General features: G+C 39.0%; 1 protein-coding gene across 4 annotated transcripts in view; it reads left to right on the top strand.

Moving 5' to 3' along the window:
* The window catches only part of LOC124170737 (dihydropyrimidine dehydrogenase [NADP(+)]), a 48,767-nt gene that overhangs the window by 12,736 nt on the left and 15,531 nt on the right, over window positions 1-20,500 (top strand). For all 4 annotated transcript variants that reach the window (XM_046549644.1, XM_046549643.1, XM_046549640.1 and 1 more), the window contains exons 3-11: window positions 1,934-2,044; window positions 5,542-5,712; window positions 8,350-8,511; window positions 9,351-9,529; window positions 9,614-9,740; window positions 10,008-10,158; window positions 13,968-14,137; window positions 15,450-15,660; window positions 18,225-18,409. In XM_046549644.1, coding sequence (XP_046405600.1) covers window positions 1,934-2,044; window positions 5,542-5,712; window positions 8,350-8,511; window positions 9,351-9,529; window positions 9,614-9,740; window positions 10,008-10,158; window positions 13,968-14,137; window positions 15,450-15,660; window positions 18,225-18,409 — 1,467 coding nt within the window. The remainder of the gene's footprint in view (window positions 1-1,933; window positions 2,045-5,541; window positions 5,713-8,349; window positions 8,512-9,350; window positions 9,530-9,613; window positions 9,741-10,007; window positions 10,159-13,967; window positions 14,138-15,449; window positions 15,661-18,224; window positions 18,410-20,500) is intronic.

Here is a 20,500-nt window from a genome sequence, read left to right as displayed (position 1 = left end):
CCCCTTGTGACGACCTAGAACCTGTTGCTTGCAAACCTTCTTGGAAATGCAGCTAAAGTTACATCAGGTGGGCAATCGGCCCTCTTTTGTTCATTACATCCATAAATGTCCTCTATAGGCCATTTATGCACAGGGTGTCCCATTTATCTTGACCACCCGAAATACGTTTTTGTGCAGACGCAAATTCAAAAATGTGACCAGCAAATGTTCATTAGCCGTCAGGGGGGCATTAATCAGCATGTTTGCAATCCTTGTAGCTTTGTTATTTACAAAGATATGAACAGCAGTATATGTTTTTTTTTATGGTACCCAATATTTTTTATTCGGCAATTCAACGGACGATGGTTGACTGAATGACTGGTGTGCATTTTACTATTTTTTCATGTTCACTTTAAACGTCAGCAAGTGGAGTAGTACCAATACCCGCGTACCTGCACTAAGCGCTAGTGAATCAGTCATTTTTTATAACACTATGTTAATGATCCACTGTGCTACATTTTTGAATAAGTCTTAAGGAGAGGAAATAAATTGCCGAATAAAAAATATAGGGTGCCATTTGAAAAAGTCATACCGCTGTTCATATCTTTGTAAATAACAAAGCTACAAGGAAGGCAGTCATGCTGATTAATGTCCCCCTGATGGCTAATGGACATTTGCTAGACACACTTTTGAATTTGCATCTGGACAAAAAGTTATTTCGGCTGGTCAAGATAAATGGGACACCCTGTACATAATGAACAGAGGCGGAAGAGGGCAGCTGCTCCCAAATTAGCGGTAAAATATGTTTATTTGCTGACAACGCTGTCATCCATCGCGAAATTAGTGATCACTTTGACATTGAAATTCTATCATTGGATTTAAATAACGTTCATGTATGAAGCCAAGACTGAGGAATAGAACTTATTCGGGGCAAATGCAAGGCATTACATGTACAATGTACATTTCTTGCCTAGTCCGTCCAACCATCTCCGTGTATATGTTGTGGATGGTCTCAACATTAAAGCAACAGATGAAATGAACTATCTGGAAGTTACGATAACTTCGAACCAACTCTGGGGAACGCAAATTAGACATATTTGTAGCAGAACCTGGAAGGAGCTCGGATTCGTACTGTGGGAAGATTTTCGGATGAGAAAGTCGACGAGAGGCGCTATTTCACACTCGTCCGGCCACACCTTGAATATGTATCGAGCAATAGGATCCGGCAGAGAAAGACACACGCTTAAGTGACTCGTAAATGTATGATTAAAGTCAAACATAAGCAAGCTAACACTATGCACGTAATAAATTGGTTGGATTAAAATTAAAAAGAAGAACTTTGTGATTTCACATGAATATTTGTTCACAAATTTACGACCATGGTTTCAACGTTAGACGGACCTGATGATGACGTCTAACGTTGAAACCATGGTCGTAAATTTGTGAATATATATTCATGTGTAAGCGCAAAGTTCTTCTTTTTAATTTTAGTAATGAATCGCTTTCACAAAGTTACGCCTCAAACAATAAATTGGTGGGAAATATTCTGCTGCATGCAATTACTCCATTTTGATTTTGTGAAAGCTGCATTGGAGACCAGCATCAAATGCTATCGTAGATGTGTATATCAACCTGTGGTATTTTTGTGGGCTTTGTAACTGTTACTTCATGGTGAATACATCATGTGGGATACATCGAACAGTATTCTTTCGATGTAATTACGATAAAATATAAGTTCCCAGTTCTGATTTTTAGAGAATTTGAAAGTGATATGTTTTTTTATACTTACGGTCGCAATTGTTTTCAAGGAATTGTAGGCTTACAGTAAACATCGGATTTTACTGGAAATACACAGGGGAAAATATTTTAAACGACAAATGAGTTTGTATTGTACACACCAAATGTTGTAATAATCGTGAATATGATTACTAACTTTTGTGCTTTTCCCCAACAGAAACTTCTACATGTGAATCCACGGTTGAATCCGTATGCAAATGTGGTTGCAACATCAGACACCAAAAAGAATAAGTTGCATTGGAAAAGGAACTCCAGTACTAAGTGTGGCGTAAGTACCTCAGCTTTTTTACCTCTTATAGCGAAAGAATTAAAACAGCAATTACATTATTTATACTTTTAATAAATGTTTATATGTTCAATAACTTTCTTTCGCACCCTAGTTTAATTTCTTGCTGGTTGGTCAGTGGAAGCCGTTTCATAGAAACAAATAGCGAAATATGAAATTGTAGTCCATTGTGTCCATGTTTACAGAGTTCAACTAGGACGCCTGGGAAGACATTAACTTTAAGTTCGTAAGCATGTGTAATTTTATTTTGTCCTTAGTATTGAACTAAAAGTTTCAATCCAGAGATGCAACTGTATTGCAAGAATGAGGGCAATATTAATGCATAACAGTGAACGACATACTTTCATAAATTATGGCAATAATAGTGGTTCATTGGATCAGACTCACTCGTTTACGTCCAAATACAATTTGAATTACCGCTGGTTTTACGCACTAAATTGATAATGACGTAGTCTAGAAAAGTGTGACCTGGGTGTAATATCCTTGGGATACCTTGTCTATCGGCGTTCTCAACTAACTTTATTGTTTATAAAGAAAATAAAGTGCTTTGGACAGGGACAGATTCAACCTTTAATTTGGGGAGGTCATGACTTGGATCTGGAGAGTATGGAATACCCCGCGGGGGAGACTGTTTTGATCTCAGCAGATGGCAATACTTGCGTAAGGACGTTCCAATTCATGCCTCCTTTTGGGTTAGCCAGCAAAATTTCGGCACCCAAACCCATGTTTCCTAATACCTGATAAGTTGGGACACAGCTCATTTTCTTAGCTTGTTTTTTAACGGTAGAGAAATCTACGCTCTACGATAAATGTAACTCAAACTATACTCCTGAAAATCGGGCGCCGTGAAGATGGGTGTTATGATGTAAAAAAATGAAAAAGGATGTTCGAAAGGAAAATCTATACAGAGGGGGAAGAGGGGGCGCGCGCCCCTCCCCTTTGCGGGGCCACCCGTATTGCCAAACATTGCAGAACAACAATTGTTACTTTTTAATATCATAAGATGGCATTGTCTTGAATGCGTGAATTAAATTATACATTAGGAAGAATAATCTAAGGATTTGATCGTTGGATTATTCTTCCTCATAGAATGATCCTCCAAAATCGTTATAACATTAATGGCTTTGCTGTTTTCGCTATTTAGTTGGGCCCTCTTCGCTTCTATAGCGTTGAGGTGTTTTTCCCCGTCCCATCCCTACCGAACCTATCCTTACCCAGAGGCGTCGTCGGGCTCCTATCGCGGCGGCGCCTCCTTCCTTTTTCCCTCCTCTCCAGCCCCTCCCCGGGTGATCGGGCGTATAAGCCACGGGCTTGGTTCCCGGCCCCGGTGTGATTTATCCCTGAAGGGTTCCCCTTGAACCCTAATACTCTCTGGCTTGAATATGTGTATAATTACTTTAATTAAAAATTTCTGAAGCTCTACATATGACTTGATTATTTTTATTACGATAAAAGTAAAGGTAACTCAAGATATCTTTTGTGCCCCCCCCTTGAGTTTTCTATGTATCCGCTACTGGTTACAAGAGTTGGTTGAGTAACTTCTTTGGAGACTATTTGACACGTTCAAAAGGGCAAGAATCAATGGAAAGGTCTTCTTTTATTTTGGCTCAGCAAGCATTCTCTATTGTGTTTTCTCGATTTCGTCACTAAATGCGTTGTACTTTTTTTGGAAAATCTGAAAGGAAGGAAGAATAAGAAGAGAAGAACATTATCAGCGCACTAAACAATCACAGCAGCAGTGATCAGTTGAAATACTTTTTCAAATGATCTCTGTGACCATTCTATGTGATGTTTTCACAATGTCGTAACTTCTGCATTGTATCCTCCCGGTTGGCTCACTTTATCAAATTATTAGGTAACACGTTTCACCATGTCCAAACGTAGGATGAAAAGAAACGCTTCGTAAGCACTTTTACTATCACGCTGACAATAGGGTGGTTTCCTATTATTTTTTATTGCCTAAATCGAAAGATTATTACTTCTGGAGTAGCTACGTATTTCACGCTTTCAAATTTTTAAATAACGATATCTGTTTTTCGCGATAAAATGAGAAGTGAAAATTTTCAAGCACGCTAAAACGCGTCGGCTAAGTATGAATGCTGGGAAAAGCCCGTGTGTCGTATGGCTACTGCATGTAAGGCCACCTGGGTGCGAGGCTATGAACGCCGCGGCGCGCCGCTACGATGCAGGCTATATGCTGCCGAGCACGGCGGTAGCGTAGAGTACCCTGCTAGCAGGTAGCGCTTGGCTTAAATAAGGATTATTAATACCCTATCAAACGAAAGAAGTTTTCCGACCATAGGCAATTTTAATAGGTGATTATTAAGAGATGTTTCTCTGAGCTCTGTGCCTCATGCATGCATTGGTAATCTCAGACGATATAAAACTCCTATATACTCTTATAGAATCTAGGTCCCTGTGACGTCACGTGGAGTGGCATCACATCAAACTTTCTCCCCGTTTAAATTTATAGTCCATGTAGTTAGAACTGCTCTTTATTCGAAAATTCTTCGGTTCTAGAAATTTCTACATTTATTAAATGAAAAAGTCTCAATTTTTCTTATGGCATCATTTAAGGCATCCAGCCTATGACTTGATGGCGTATCATATATTGCCTTCCTTCCTCCACGATTATTTTAAATTTGTCAGGGATAAAAGGGTTACCCTGCTGAAGTTTCACGAGAGAAATAAACCCGCTTAACAGGCAGCTTGTTATTTTTTAAATTGTGATTGAAAGTGATAGACATATCTAATTACGGCTCTTGAACCAATCGGACTGAGTATGTCAAATTTTGTGAGTTGTCTCAGTCAAAACCACATTGTCCTTTTGGATTTAAATAGCGATGGATCAAGGCCTTGAAGAAATGGTCTGAAGATCTTCATCGAATTCATGAGATAGAATTTATATTACCACCTTACCGGTTTGCAAAGTAGTGTCAGAGAATTTTTATTTCTCGTTGAAATTCATGTACTCGGCAAATTTAAACTGAGATGAAAATTTAAGTTACAAAAGCAAAATTATTTATCTGTGAAATAGTAGAAATTTAAAAAAAGGTTTAATATATAATGTTTATTCACTAAAATGCAAATAATTCATTTTATACCCATTCATGTGAGTAACATAGGCTGGTGCACCTTATGTTACGTATATTTATTATTAGTTTACAGTGGAATGGCGAGCCAGGTTTGCAATTATTCATTCACTATCGGAAAGCTATCTCATGATGTGAACTGTCGTAAACTTATCAGCCAGTCTTGTTATTTGAAATTGCAATGGCTTTAAATTGTAACCTTATGAATTATTATAATTATTTCCGTTTGCTATTTATATGCCGGCCTCGGTGGCGGCGGGGTAACGTTCTCGTGGAGAATGGATAGAAAAATTTTCTCGATTTACGTTATATAAATATATGTTAGGAGATTACTCCTTGTTACCTTGGCTGGCCAAGTGATTGGTAATATTGTTTTGAATTTTTCAGTCCTGTGTTTCCCTGGAGAAAAACTTTGATGACATCAAGCATACCACTTTGAGTGAAAGGGCAGCGTTGAAAGAGGCAGCAAGATGCTTGAAGTGTGCCGATGCACCCTGTCAGAAGTCTTGCCCAACGCAAATTGATATAAAGAAATTTATATCTAGCATATCTAATAAGGTAAGGAACAATTTCTTCTTTTATACAGTCTCTATTCTCTGTAACTTTATACATATTTATCACATGGTCGATATAAACCCATTTATTCATTTTTAATTGTATCCGCGTATTGGAAATGTATCTCTCAATTTGAAAATTTTGCTGTTCAAGAAATTTTATAAATGAAGAAGTCTTGATTTTACGTAAATAAAATTTTCATGTGCGTAAGTCTCCAGCTTGATTGCATATCATACATTCCCCCTCCACGATTATTTTAAATTTGCCCGCGAAAAGGTTATTCTGAGATATAACTGTGATGAAAAAAATCTGCTCCTGGGAGTAATGAGGGGGAAATTGAACTCGCTGATTTTTAGAGAAAGAATAATACTCCAAGACATAAAGCGTATAATGACTGTATATCGTGAAAACATATTTCAATATAAAAATATCATTTTTCCGGATGTTGCTGTGCCTGTTTCTTGAAGAGACTTCATTACACCTGTGAAGTTTGCAGCTCCCCCGTTGTATTTTGGTGGCAACTTTTAGAGCTAATCTTCATATTCAATTATTATTTCTGAATATGACTCGAGCTACCATTCCGAGGTGACTTGGTACTTCCAACGTCAGAAACAGTTCTAATCATACTCTAATACTCTCATAATGAAGGAATCATATTTCATGAAAATATCGCACAGCTTGATTAAAACAATAGAGGTCTTTGCATGTAGCTTATAATTGAACATTAATAAATATAATAAACTACAATCATGTGCAAGAAAATTGCATTCTCATCCAGGTCTGAGCTATCTTTTAAGCGCTCGAAATAATCAGGTAGATGGTCGAAATTTGAGTGGCAAGATTTTACGCAAAAGGATAAACACTCAAATAAACAAGAAAGCGAGTGTAATGGAACGTGGTAATGTTATTGTGTCATTGAAAGTTATAAAACTTATGCCTTAATTAAGGAATTTAGTGAATTGATGACAAAACACACGCGATATAAAAGTAAATCTTGTTTTATAGTAGGTGAGTAAATCGAGAAACTAGTGAGAATTCAGCGAGAACCTGCCCATCCTATGTTAATATCCATAAGATTCATATGATCGAGATTTCCGGCTTTATATCCAGCACCATAGAAACCCTGTCTGGTTGATGACGTGGTGACGTTATGAATGACATTTTCACGTTATATCATGAGTAATCGGAAAGTCCTGAATTGAAGTATTTGTGGAAAATTTGTCATTCTACCAAATCAATAGCGGGGAAATGGATTTCGGTCGAAGTTTTACACTTCTGCGCTCCATGAGCCCTCTAGGCTAAAAACAACCTCGCAACCGCAATTGCTTGTACATTACCTTTGAAGCATGCTCTTTGAATTTTATTTCCTTTTAAGCATTAGAAATTTCCAATGCAAATTTCAAAATAATTATTAAGCCGTAACAGTGTGGTGATATATTATATTAATGTTGAAGACAGGAATTTTTCATCTCACGAAAGGTAATAATTTGGCCACACTTGGACATTTGGGCGAAAATAAGCATTTACTTGCAACAATACCCAAGTCGAAGGACGTTTAAAGCAAGTGTCGCTACGACATGGGTTCTACTTCGTAATTTAAATATGTGAATTAAACCTAAAACATTTTTTTATATAATTTAATGTTAAGTTCAGTGTATTTCACTGAGTTTATTTTCCTCACTTTATCTTATAGTTTTAGGCATTCTTATTTTTATTCAAAAATGACTCAAATGGGGCTTCATTGGCAGTTTCAAGCACCTGCTTCATTTTTTCAATTCAATAATAAGTTTATTTCCAATGCTGCCAGTGTACATGGATATCTACAAGTATTCTGTAGTATTGGACATATTTACAGCATGGACCCCATTTAGGACAATTTTCCTTTTCAGGGCTTGTCACATAGGTATTTAAGGTTTACAGGTGTTTGTGAGCTTGTGGCAGCAACTGTAACAGAAATTTTGAGGAACTCTTTTCCTCCGGATTTGCTATTAGTCCGATGATCATTCTGATGTTTTGTGTTAAAATTCAAATGGCTATTAATCTCATAATCCCATCAGTAATGGAAGGCTCATCGTCAATTCTAACATGGAAGAGTGATTGAAATATTTTTGTGCTCCATGAGATGTTTCATATGCATATAAATATTAAAAGATAATCATTTTTACTATACATGGTCGGATCGGATACCTCGGATCCAAATATCCGCGGATATTGCCATTCATCAGATACATCGGATCCAAAGTCGCGGAAGACATCGGATCTGGATCCGAGATTTTGAATAATAGCTTCAGTGAATACATAAGGGTGGAAAGAGTTCCGATTCTATCTTCGAATGCGCCGTCGCATGCGATTCATGAACAGTTTTTTGTTTGAAAGCTCTCGCAGAGGTTGCGTAGGAGAATTTCAGCCGTGGAAAATAAAAAGAAGGCAAAATATGACTGGCACATAGTGCGACTCTTCCCAAGAGATTGAACAATCATCGGGGTAATCTCAGCGTCAGGAATTTGAAAATGCATTTGGATCCGAAAATATCCAATCCGAAAGATCCGGCTCCGAAAATCAAGGATCCGATCCGAATCCGGATCCGAAAAAATGCTGGATCCGTCCATCCCTAATTTTTACACCTTTCATATTTTCCAGAATTATTATGGTGCGGCTCAAGCCATTTTGTCAGATAACCCGTTGGGTTTGACGTGTGGTATGGTGTGTCCAACAAGTGACCTGTGTGTCGGTGGTTGTAACTTGTATGCATCGGAAGAAGGCCCGATTAATATTGGTGGTCTTCAGCAATTTGCCACAGAGGTATGTCCATAATTCTATGTCGCAATGGTGTAGACTGGAGGCGCACTGATTTCTTACTATTCACAAAGTGTTAAGTAATTATGAAATAGGGTTTGGCAATATGATTTTGATCAAGTTCATTTTTCTAAAAAAGTGTACGCATTTTGAACTTGTTGCGGTATCACCTTCTGATTTTTTAGGTTGCGTACGTAATGTGCATAGTTTTTCATCAAATTTTATATTTCCGTTTCTTTAATTGTGCCTACTTTCTGAATTCCTCATAATAACATCTTTCAATAATTCCCATGATACCTGTTTTTATTATTGTGAAATTTAAAGAAATGGCTCCAAAAGACAAAAAAATAAATAGATCGACCAGATTTCTAAGATATTATCATCATCATTTACTTGATATTGGTGAAATATTTCCACTCTAGATTGATACCGCTAATTAACATTTTAAGAATATGGTGCCTAATTTCGGTTTTTAAGAGTTTTTTTTACAAGATAAATGTACCCCCTGGAATTTAATTACCTTGCTAGCATTTTTGTGGTCTCGTTCACAGTTAATTCGTGTTAAATATGCCATGTTGCTCACGTCGAGCAGGATTCTTTCGTTGTAATTATGATTAAAATATTAAATCCCAATTTTTATATTTTAGGAATTTATGAGGGATATATTTACGTAACACTTGTTTTTAAGGAAATTTCGATTTGGGTCTAGTACTACAAGTGCTATAGTATGTACCTTAAATATTTTTACCCACAATATACTACAGTGTAGTAACTTCCTTCAGCGAATCGCAAATCATAGCAACACAAGACTTTGTTGCTAATAACGATGGTTTTGTCTTTTCAAGGTATTCAAATCTATGAGGATCCCTCAGATATGTGTGGTAGACCCGAAAGATTATAAATATGATAAGATTGTTTTAATTGGATGCGGTCCAGCGTCTTTGTCATGCGCCACCCTACTAGCTCGCTTGGGATATAAAAATATAACCGTTTATGAAAGAGAAAATTTTCATGGTGGTCTCAGGTATGTTATTTATGCAAGCTATGAAGCTTTATTTCCAGTTAAATGGCTGTACTACGGTTATTTAATACAATTATTTTCCTACAGCACATCTGAAATACCACAGTATCGGTTGCCAATTGATGCTGTGAATTTTGAAGTTGACTTAGCGAAGGACATCGGAGTAAAATTTGAATATGGCAGAGAATTATCTATTGATGATTTAACAGTAGAGGTACGTAGTAATTTCCCAAATATTCTCTTAGCCCATGCTACATGATTTATATGCTAAATGATACCATGTGCTTTGCCGTATGATTTACTCAGAGGAGATAATATTAATAGTAAATGATAACTCTTGGCGAATTCTCATAAGTATTTAAGTATGACGGGACTAGCCACGGTGATAACTTTTACAGAGTCACCCACAATGCACACATTGTGCATTGCGGGTGTCACACACAAATTCATTCTTCAGCTATTCCGTATCTTATACTTACAGAAACTCAAAAATGAAGGCTACAAGGCTGTTTTCATTGGCATTGGGCTTCCGAATCCAAAAACAATCAATATTTTCAAAGATTTGACTAAGGAAAATGGTTTCTACACCTCTAAATCTTTCTTACCAGCGGTTGCTAAGGGAAGCAAGCCAGGTAAGTGATATAGGAAAAACACTTCTTCTTCGTTGATCACATATCCCTGAAAATTATGGATGCTTTACTGATTTTTAGCATACAAACATGAGTCTTAATTTCTCTCCATTCTTCTTTAAATTCATGATTTTTTGTATTCGCATTGTTATTTTTACTATTATTATTACTATTATTTTTCTATTTACTATTATTTTATTATTTTTACTATACTAATCGGCCTAAAAAATAATGTCGGAGGGTGCCATTTTCACACCCAGTATATTTTATCATTTCTTCGTTCGGTTTAGGTGCTTCGTGGGATGCAGTTTGATTATTACTAGCCAAATTAGTGTTTTAGAATAGTACACCTTCATGATTGCTTATGTTTTACATAATTTCAATAAATATCAGCTGTTTATCATTTTTTCGAAAATTTAGTAGCTCGTGAGATAAGTATATTCCGCTCTAATTTACTTGAAACCAGCCAAATTTTACCGCGACGACACTAATTTTTTTACACACTACACACTTTATATACACTACACACGACGACGCACAAAAAACATTATTTTTTTGAATATATTAAGGAACAAAAAACAAATATTACAATGAAGATGACGCTTTAACACCAGCGACTAAGGAAAAAATAATCTGCAACATAACAAGGCTATAAGAATATGGGTGTCAAAATGACACCCTCCCGGCAATCTTGGGGTATGCCAATTTCCCGGCATTCTACTGTTAATGGATTTTTTCGTACCTTAAGTCGCAGAAAGGCGTCAAATTGATCCTATTTGAGTTAAATTGAACGGTACTTTTGTGCATTGCTCAAACAATCACGACCCGGGCTGCGGCTTCCGAGTTCACGGCGGCTCCCCGTTAAAGCTGCCAGCGGCTCTTTGGCTATTCGCGTCAGCTTTAGCGAAGCTCGCTGCTTTCCTATGTACTTCCTTTGTTTACACCGAGAGCAATGTGGGGAATGAAAATGTTACGAATCGATGACATGAAAAATACGCTTAAAAGAAAAATGAAAAAGTCACTGCTGCAATCAATATTTTTAAAGAAGTAGTCGTCAGCGGGAAATGTGCCTCAGAACTCTATATCAATTCAAGTCCAGAGAAGGTATAGGCGTCTATGTCCCTATCGACTCGCGCTCGTTAAGGGGCTCCGCCCCTTAAAAACCCCGGGTCCGGCTTCGCCGTCTACATTTGTGGTTGCTCGCAGAATTTTAGTTCGAATAATCTCACCCGAATAAGCTAGGGGCCGGTTTCGCCGGCCAGGGGGTAGGGAAGCGCCCAACCCTATGTTGATATTATTTGTGAATACGCATTATAATTTAGAATTAGATAATTTTATTCTAAGATTAGTTAGCCTATCAACAACCCTGTTATCTGCTTCTTTACCATTAATTTTTTCATACATTTTACGCAAAAAAATGAACCATAGCAGCGGAAAGCAAAGAGTGAGAAAATTGATTTAAAAAACATTTGATGAAGCTCTGAAAAAGTAAATCTGAACGCATTGCTATGGCTATTTGTCCCAATATTGTCGGTCATTTTTTAAATTATTAGGTTATTAAAATGGATTGATACCGTTCCACATCTCGAGGAAATCTATAATTGATTTTGATTTAATAATTGCTATTGATAAATAAATAAACTAGATTTTTGCTTAGGAATGACCTAAATATAGTGCCAATATGGTTAAATAGCAGTGCAGTCCCTCAGAAACACCTAAAATTGTGTTCCGATCATTTTATCAAAATCTTAGATATCTAATTAACTTAATTGTATGCTGCTTTATTAAAGAAACGATTTCTAGCGTAATTCCTCGAGTGAGTAGTAGATATCTAAAACAAATAAGCCGTCAGAATTTGAAGTCGTATTACCGTTTGAGAAATATTAGTAAGTGCGTAATCTGTGTCTGTAGACTTCAGTGTCGTTTAAAAAATATAAATTTATTTATTTCTATGCAATATATCATTATCTGAGTATTTTTTATTGAGGGTCAATAGATAAATGCAGTATTCCGTTGCAGGGTGTGAACTCATATCCTGGGAGAAGAAAAACATTACTTCCATAGATAAGTTATGAAAATATTATATTCATAGGTGCTCGTTGCTTTGAATAAAGCGCCCATGGGAATTTGGAACGTAAGCTTTCGCAGCGAGTTGCACTAGTATCGGGGGTTTCGGTATGGTATTTGGAGGAGCTTAGGTCATTTGCGCCATGAGGGAAGGGTAGGTAAGGAAGGGTGGAGAGAAACCAGGCGTCGGCATTAGCCTGCTCTTAACGAAAGGCGCCAAGGGGACCACGGCTTGACGTCCCATCCGACGGACGGAGTGTTGTGCTTGAAATGTTCTCTACACAACACTCAATCAGGGGTCAGGCTGTCTCTGAAAAATATCTGCCACCGCCGGGATTTGAACCCGAGCCCACGGGGTGGGAAGACAACACTCTAGCCACCACACCAACCCGATCCCCATGGGGGGGGGGGGTTTCGGGACCGCCTGCGTATTGCGCCTTGTCAAGCGGGGTTTCGCTGCCTTTACAGGGCCCATCAACAGGCGATGAATAAAAATTAGAAGGTGTATGTCATCACAGTGGCGGATACAGATGGGGGGGCGCAGGGGGAGCGCGCCGCCCCCTAGCGGGTCCGCCTATATTGCCGAACATTGCAAAACCACAATTGTAACTCTTTTATATCATAAGATGGCATTGTCTTTTACATGTTTATAATCACTATAAATAAAATTTTCATATACTTTGCCTGTGACTTGATCATCTCTTATTACGATAAAAGTAAGCACAACTCAAGATATGTTGCGCCCCCCCTTGAGTTTTTTCTGTATCCGCCACTGTGTCATCAATATACATGTCAACCGTCCTCACTCCACAGGAGTGGAGGGGGAGTTGTGACCCTGGAGTCAGAGGATCTCTATGCTGTGTCGTTGGGCCGTAAACTTTCCCCCGTTGTGATGCTGTGGGTAGGTGAATCATTGATATCAATTTCGATTGCCTCGCGAAATAGTCGTCGGTGACAGAAACTCGGGCACGTACTTGCACAATCTGACTTGTGTACGAAGGCGCAGTCAAAATTGCGTCGTGTAAAGAGGTGAATTGCTAGAACACATGCGAGAATGCGTGGACGTGAGATGGAAAAAATAGCCCCTGTTCTAATTTAGTTCATGCATTCGCGCAATTCCGCGCCATTTTAGAAATTAATGCAGTTCTAACCTGCGCAATTCCGTGCCCCGTGTAAAACGGCCTTGGGAATACCGGTGCCTAAAATTGAGGTGTAGCCTTCCACTATAGTTCTATATTTTCTATGTAATATGCATCATTATTTATCATGCAAAATTAGTTTTTTCTTAGTTTTGCCGTTATGACCCTGTGTTAACTTCAAATTCAAGCCCATGTATACTCACATAGTGATACATAGCATAATTAATTTGTTTTAGATGTCACCTGTGCTGTATAATTTAGAGATACGATAAATTAAGAGTGATATTTTGCCGAACGGCTAGGTATGGGAATTCGTTTTCTCCCGCATAAAAAGAGTCTTCAATAAATGGCACGCGTAATTTCGTTAGAGCATATCCTTTTTATGTATAAACGGCTGATATCGAGACACCCCCCTCCACACGCCTATTGAGGCGGCTTGCTGGGTAGTATGTAGATGTCGATGTATTTGGGTGAAAAACGTGATATGCGTATAAATATTAATTTTCATGCCATGAAAAACCGATCTTGTCATATTGTGGACTTGTGTGAAATTTTCTCAATACTTATGGAGGTAAAAATGATTTACACCAAAAATAACATCCACAGGAATGTGCGCATGCAAAGCCACGCTCCCGGAGCTTCATGGGAATGTGATTGTTTTGGGAGCTGGAGACACCGCGTTCGATTGTGCAACCTCAGCTTTGAGATGTGGAGCTAAGAAGGTTTTCGTGGTCTTCAGGAGGGGTTTCACCAATATCAGAGCGGTACCCGAAGAGGTAAGCATGCGGAAGAATCCTACGTAGTCGTGGAAATGTAGTACTAGTGGTCGCAGCTCTTTGGTTTATTGCCGACTTGGACTTAAAAAACTATCTCCTTCTAGAATGATTCCTCGAGTAAGTAGTTCCTAAAACAAATAAGCCACAAGTACTTTTGAGTAAACAGTACTGAGAATGTAATCTGTGACTGTAAGGTTCAGTAAATTTTAGTACCGTGGCCACTAAATTTTAAATTTACTGAAGCACATGGCCTTCAACGTTTCAACGTGGCTTCAACATGGTTTATTGCCGACTTGGACTTAAAAGACTATCTCCTTCTAGAATGATTCCTCGAGTAAGTAGTTCCTAAAACAAATAAGCCATAAGTACTTTTGAGTAAACAGTACTGAGAATGTAATCTGTGACTGTAAGGTTCAGTAAATTTTAGTACCGTGGCCACCAAATTTTAAATTTACTGAAGTCCATGGCCTTCAACGTTTCGGCTCCTGAATCTGACATCATCACCCGGAAATTGGGTAAACTCTTTCATTTCTCTAATGATAGTGCTCGCGTCGGGGCTGAAACGTTGGCGAGAATGGCGTCGCTTACGTGGATGAAAACCCGAGAGCATTTCCCGAACATCGTTCCCGGGAAATCACCAAGTTATATTTCATCAGTCAGGGGCGTATTTAGAGCCTCATATCCGGGTTGGGGGTCCTGGCCCACTCGACCCCTTTCCTTATATTCACTCCATGTCATTCATTGCTTAATATATACGAATAATGCTATGTATGCATGGGCAGATTTTTAGGGGGGCCAAGGGGAGCCTGGCCCCCAACTTTGTCCGAAAAAATTGCGAAACCTGTGTATTTAGGTGCAATGAAAAGAAGCATGTATTCAAGTGCAAACGTGTGTATTCAAGTGCAAACAAAAAATAAATTATTGTCTTACATAGTACTTAAAATGCTATTTTCAGAGGCTAATTTGAACAAATTTTCCGGGAACACTTAGGGGCTATGAATTACCCCCACTTCAATGGAGGCTGTTCCATAGCTCCTAAACCCCCGGCAGTATTGCTGCCCCCCCCCCCCCCCCCAACAAAAAAATTTAAACTTCGCCCATGTATATAAAAGAGTGTATCACAGCATCCTGCGGTCATGCATGGTTCATTATGCTATGCAGGCCATGCTACTTAATTTTTTCTTTATGTTCATCATTTCTGGGGGGCTGACCCCTTGAGCCCTCATATATACGCCCCTGACTGCAATCGTTGCTTCCACTTTTGAAATGTAATAATTTGGAATTAAGATGGAAGATGATTTTTAACCTGTAGATGCAACTGGCAGTTGAAGAAAGATGCGAATTCATCCCTTTCCAATCACCCAAAGAAGTGCTTCTGAAAGGGAACCAAATCATTGGCATGGAATTTTACCGCAACGAGGAAATAGAGCCAGGGAAATGGGAGGAGCAGAAGGACCAAGTGATGAAGTTGAAGGCCAGCTTTATCATATCAGCATTTGGGTCAGGATTATCTGAAGGAAAAGGTATGTTGCGTAGTAATAAAAATTTTTTTTCAATCAAAACAGGAAGGTCACGTTAATGACATGGTAGAAGGGTCAAGAAGAATAAACTGATTACGTATGCAGATTTGATTAACTCATCCATCAATATTTTGTTGACGCTTTTGATTGAGTTTAAAAGGTACAGAGATCCAAGTTTTTTCGTTTTTCAATCCTCCTCCTCTTTTCCTCAAATCCTTTTCCACATTTTTTTAAAACTTCATTATTATGAGAGAAAGGCTGAAAAAAGGGAGATTTCTTTCGTCATAACTTATCTTTCCATTCAATCTCAGAGTTCTTTTGATAACTTCGGTTCTGAGTTAACGACCCACTTCTTATGAGCGATTCGTATCAGCTATTTCAGCGGATCGAAAGATGGCTGAACACTGTTTAGTGAGCAGCCAAAACCAGTCGTTGGTGAGAATTTACCATTTGCAGGTTCGCTTATTCTCTATCTTGTTGTCATTTAGTAATGAATGTAACTGCACTGCATCCAAAAGCTGAACCTAATCGTCTTAATTGCGTAATAAAAGTATACCGTGCCTAGCCAAGATGATAACTTTTCGGATTCATTCGCAATACACAACTTGTGCGAAAAATCCACAGGGAAAAAATCATTCGCCTTGACTCGGATCCCCCGATTTCCGGTCGACTGCTTTAGCCAGGCGTCATTCTCCTCTGTGGAAATTTGAGGACTTTACGGACTACTACAAAGTTCGAGGTAGGGGGCAAGGTTGCCAGGTAAGAAAGGGAAACGCCCACGCCACATGTAAACAAAAGGGTTCTGTAAAGAAAGGTGCCGGAAGGGGCAACGAGCGTGAAGGACCCAAAGGAAGAATCCCTTGTTTTGCTGATACGAAGAAAGGGCTTGTTTTGGTGGCTTGTTTCAGCGCTTCATATGCATGTGACAAAGTTGTATGACTAGGTGAGGGTGTGGGGTGCGTTTAGGGGACAGCGATTGGCTGCAAACCGTGGTGGCGCAGTGTTCTCCGCCCCTCCTTTAAAAATTCATCGGACAACTCTCGCCGGCTGGACTGTAGGTGGTATGGACTGCTGAGCATTTGATACGACAAGCAGTCCAAATCGTGCGCACAGCCGCAAAGCAAAGCCCGAACTTTGAACACATAGAGGTTTTCACTCTTGATTAATTTAAGCATTCCTGGACTATATGGCCACGGTGATAACTTTTCGGAGTCACTTGCAATCCACAAATTCGGTAACGGATGATGAGCGCAGTTTTCCGGTTACTCCAGCCGCGCTCTTTTGTGGCGATTGATGGCAGTTTCGAAAGACGATAGCAGGATGGCTTTCGAAACTGTCGTTGCAGACGAACACGGCTTGTGTGCCAGAAAACAGCTCTCCTCATGAGCATCGCCGCGGAAACCATCGCACGAAATGCGGTTATGGACGATTGCCATTTTATATATGGTGGCCAAAGATAAGGGGGCATACATTAATTACGTAAGACGTTTAGGGGGAGTGGGCGAAGCCGCTTCTCGCCCAATCTCACGTGGGGTAAGGGGGGGGTCCTGAAAAGTATCACGTAGTATTTTTCCGAAACAAAGAGTGTAACATTACGATCCTAATAATCTTAAATAAAAAGAATAGGATAGTTTCCTTCATCAAAGAAAACGAAAGGCATTAATTGCGATTCGTTACCCACCATTAGTGTATTCATAATATACAAATTATTTGGTTTTAGAAATACCGGTTTAGACGAATGGCAATGGTCAATTTTAACCTCATTTGAAAAAGGCCAGATTGGCGCCCATGCGATTCCACTCCACGTGACGTCACAGGGACCTAGTTTCTATACGAGTAGATAGGAGTTTTACATCGTCTGAGATTACCAATGCATGGATGTGGCACAGAGATCAGGGAAACATGTCTTAATAATCACCTATTAAAACTGGCTAAGGTCGGAAAGTTTCCTTCGTTTGATAAGGCATTAATAATCTTTATTTAAGCCAAGCACTACCTGCTAGCAGGGTACTCTGCCACCTGCAAGCAGCCTGCATCGTATCAGCGCTCAAAGCCTCGCCCCAAGGTCACATCACACGGCGACAGCGGGAACCAGAATGATGTCAAACGGGATTTTCCCAGCATTCATACTTAGCCGTCGCGTTTTCGCGCGCTTGAAAATTTTCACTTTTCAATTAATCGCGAAAAATAGATATCGTCATTTAAGAATCTAAAAGCGTGAAATACGTACTCCAGGAGTAGTAATCTTTCGATTTAGGCAATAAAGAAGTAATAGGATACCACCCTATTAAACAATGCATAATAAATCCAACGCAATGAAGCATAGATTAACGTATTTTCACTGAAAATACATGTTTTGAACAATCTCACGTGAGATTAAATGGAGGGGGTCGAGTCAAATCTCACGATATCTCACATAAGGGGTTGCAAAAATTGCCAAAATCACCTCACGTCAGTTATGAATGTCCCCTCAGGAGAATTTGCGATTACTTAACTTCCTAGTCTTTATTTTTTAACATTAGCAATGAACTCATTCCGGTTCATCGAGGTCTTTGTATTCTTTTCAGTGAGAGACGCTATGCGCCCACTGAAATTTAACAGATATGGCTTGCCTGAAGTGAACACAAAAACCATGGAAACCAGTGAGGCCGGTGTATTCTGTGGTGGTGATCTAGCTGGAGTTTCCGAAACAACAGTGGAAGCAACTAATGATGGGAAGGTAGCTGCCTGGTCTATTCATAAATATCTGCAGGTAAGGAACCACTACTTGTTTTATTATTATTATTCATTAGGAATATTACTGGTGGTGTCTGAGGGCTTACTTATACTGGGATTTGAATATGGGACCTTTCATTTGTCAAACGCTCTACCTTCTAGGGTATCAAACTTTCCAAAATATATCTTAGTAATTATTTTTTAACATTACTTACATTTTGAAAAAAAACGGAAATTTCTTTCAGGTTGAATCGTGTGTTGTACATAAATCCACGCGTTGACCACGATAAAATTTATTTGCGATAACACCACTATCAGCTAAACTTAGCAATAAATTGCACACTTATCCACTTTAAGGAATTCTTCTCGGGTTTTCCACCGGTTGAGGCTTTCCATGGCCGACGTTTCGAGGCTCGACTCGAAACGTCGGCCTTGGAAAGCCTCAACCGGTGGAAAACCCGAGAAGAATTCCTTCAACTTGTTCGCCGGGAAAAACTTCGATCCTTATCCACTTTAAGTTAACTCGGTGAAACTGAATACGCATGTTAGTTCACCAGTGAGGTCCGCAGAACTGGTCTAAAATCCTCCGTGGGGACGCCAGTAAAGGAAGTATTGCCAGTATGATTAGTCCTAAGATTTGAGGCCCGGAACACGTTCAGAGGCGGATCCAGAATAGGGACAAAAGGGGTCGGGGGGGCTGCAGGGATAATCTCCCTGCAGTGGCGGGGATTCGGATGGTTACGAACATTTTGAGAACTTTGAGGCTTGTAACAACGCTTTAAGGTTGTCCCATCACTAATTTTCCAAAAAAATATTTTTTTAAACAAACAGTTATCTCTCCTCTCTTTTAGGGCTCTCCTCTCCTATATATATTCGCCAATTGAAAAATTATCATTTTATGTCGTGTAAGTTGGATGACTCGAGGAGGGTGATAACAGCTGCTCCTAGCCTCTCTCTGAATCCGCCACTGGGCACAATTTCCATACATCCGTATGTGCAAGAAGGAAATCCTTTCGCATATGCTTTAAACTTTATCGCCCGTGCGGTTCATAGAAGGAACTTTTTGTGTCTTGATTAGTGGTGGAGAAGTTTCATCTTACGCAAGACGCCCTTTGCGCCAAAATCAGCTCATTATCCCTAAACTTGCGGAGTAGATATTTTTATTAGAAATTTAAGTGATTAATCCAAGATTTTTTTCCAAAAAGACATTAAAAAATATTTTCATGTTTATACTCTAATTTTTGAAGAAATTAAATTACTGGCACTGATTTGTGTATTTTAATTCTTTCGGCCCCCATAAATGTGAGAGAGATTTAATGTGGCCCTTACATTAAAATATTTGGAGACCCCTGCCCTAGAGACTGTGATTTGGGCTCGAACGACACATTTTATGGGAGAGCGCGATAATTTGTAAAACTTTTCACATTGGACGTTTGAATTTCTACTTGAGAATTTCACAGCGCTGGATTGCAGTTCTTTCCATGGTTTTCGGGTTAGCAGCGTCGAAGTTGTTTTCAAAGTGACGTTTCGTGGCCTATGCTGGCCTCATCTTCAGATCAGGTCTGAGCTGATCCGAAACGTCATCTTGAAAATAACTGCGGCGTAGAGCTAACTCGAAAAAAAACATGGAGAGAACTGGATGATTAGAGTGAAGATTCCTCGAGTCTCATATCGGTTAAGGTCCTCCATATCTCCTTCCAACGTTTCGATGTGCAACTCGCCCATAGTCCTCAAGGATCCAATGATTTAGATGCCTTAATCCCTAAGGATGATGTGCGAATTGCACGTCGAAACGTCGCACAGTGGGCTGAAATCGAAAAAAGCTAGACAAAACCTCAAAATCGATATTTTTTGAGTGCGGAAATTGAAACTTTGCACGGATGATGTCAATACATTACGGCATTTTTTTGACGCAAACAGTTTTTCATACGTAAATTTTTTAAACAAATTACTTGGCCTCAAAGTTGAGCAAATATATTCTATGGCGAATCTATTATTTCGCTAATTTCATGTTTAAAAGACTGATTACCCTAATATAGGGTAGTTTCCTACATCAAAGAAAACGAAAGGCATTGATTGCGATTCGTTACCCACCGTTAGTGTAGTCATAATATACAAATTATTTGGT

The sequence above is a fragment of the Ischnura elegans genome, chromosome X, assembly GCF_921293095.1.
Source record: "Ischnura elegans chromosome X, ioIscEleg1.1, whole genome shotgun sequence".
Lineage (NCBI taxonomy): Eukaryota > Metazoa > Arthropoda > Insecta > Odonata > Coenagrionidae > Ischnura > Ischnura elegans.
Note: the sequence above shows the minus strand (reverse complement) of the source record. Positions and strands in the feature narration are given on the sequence as shown.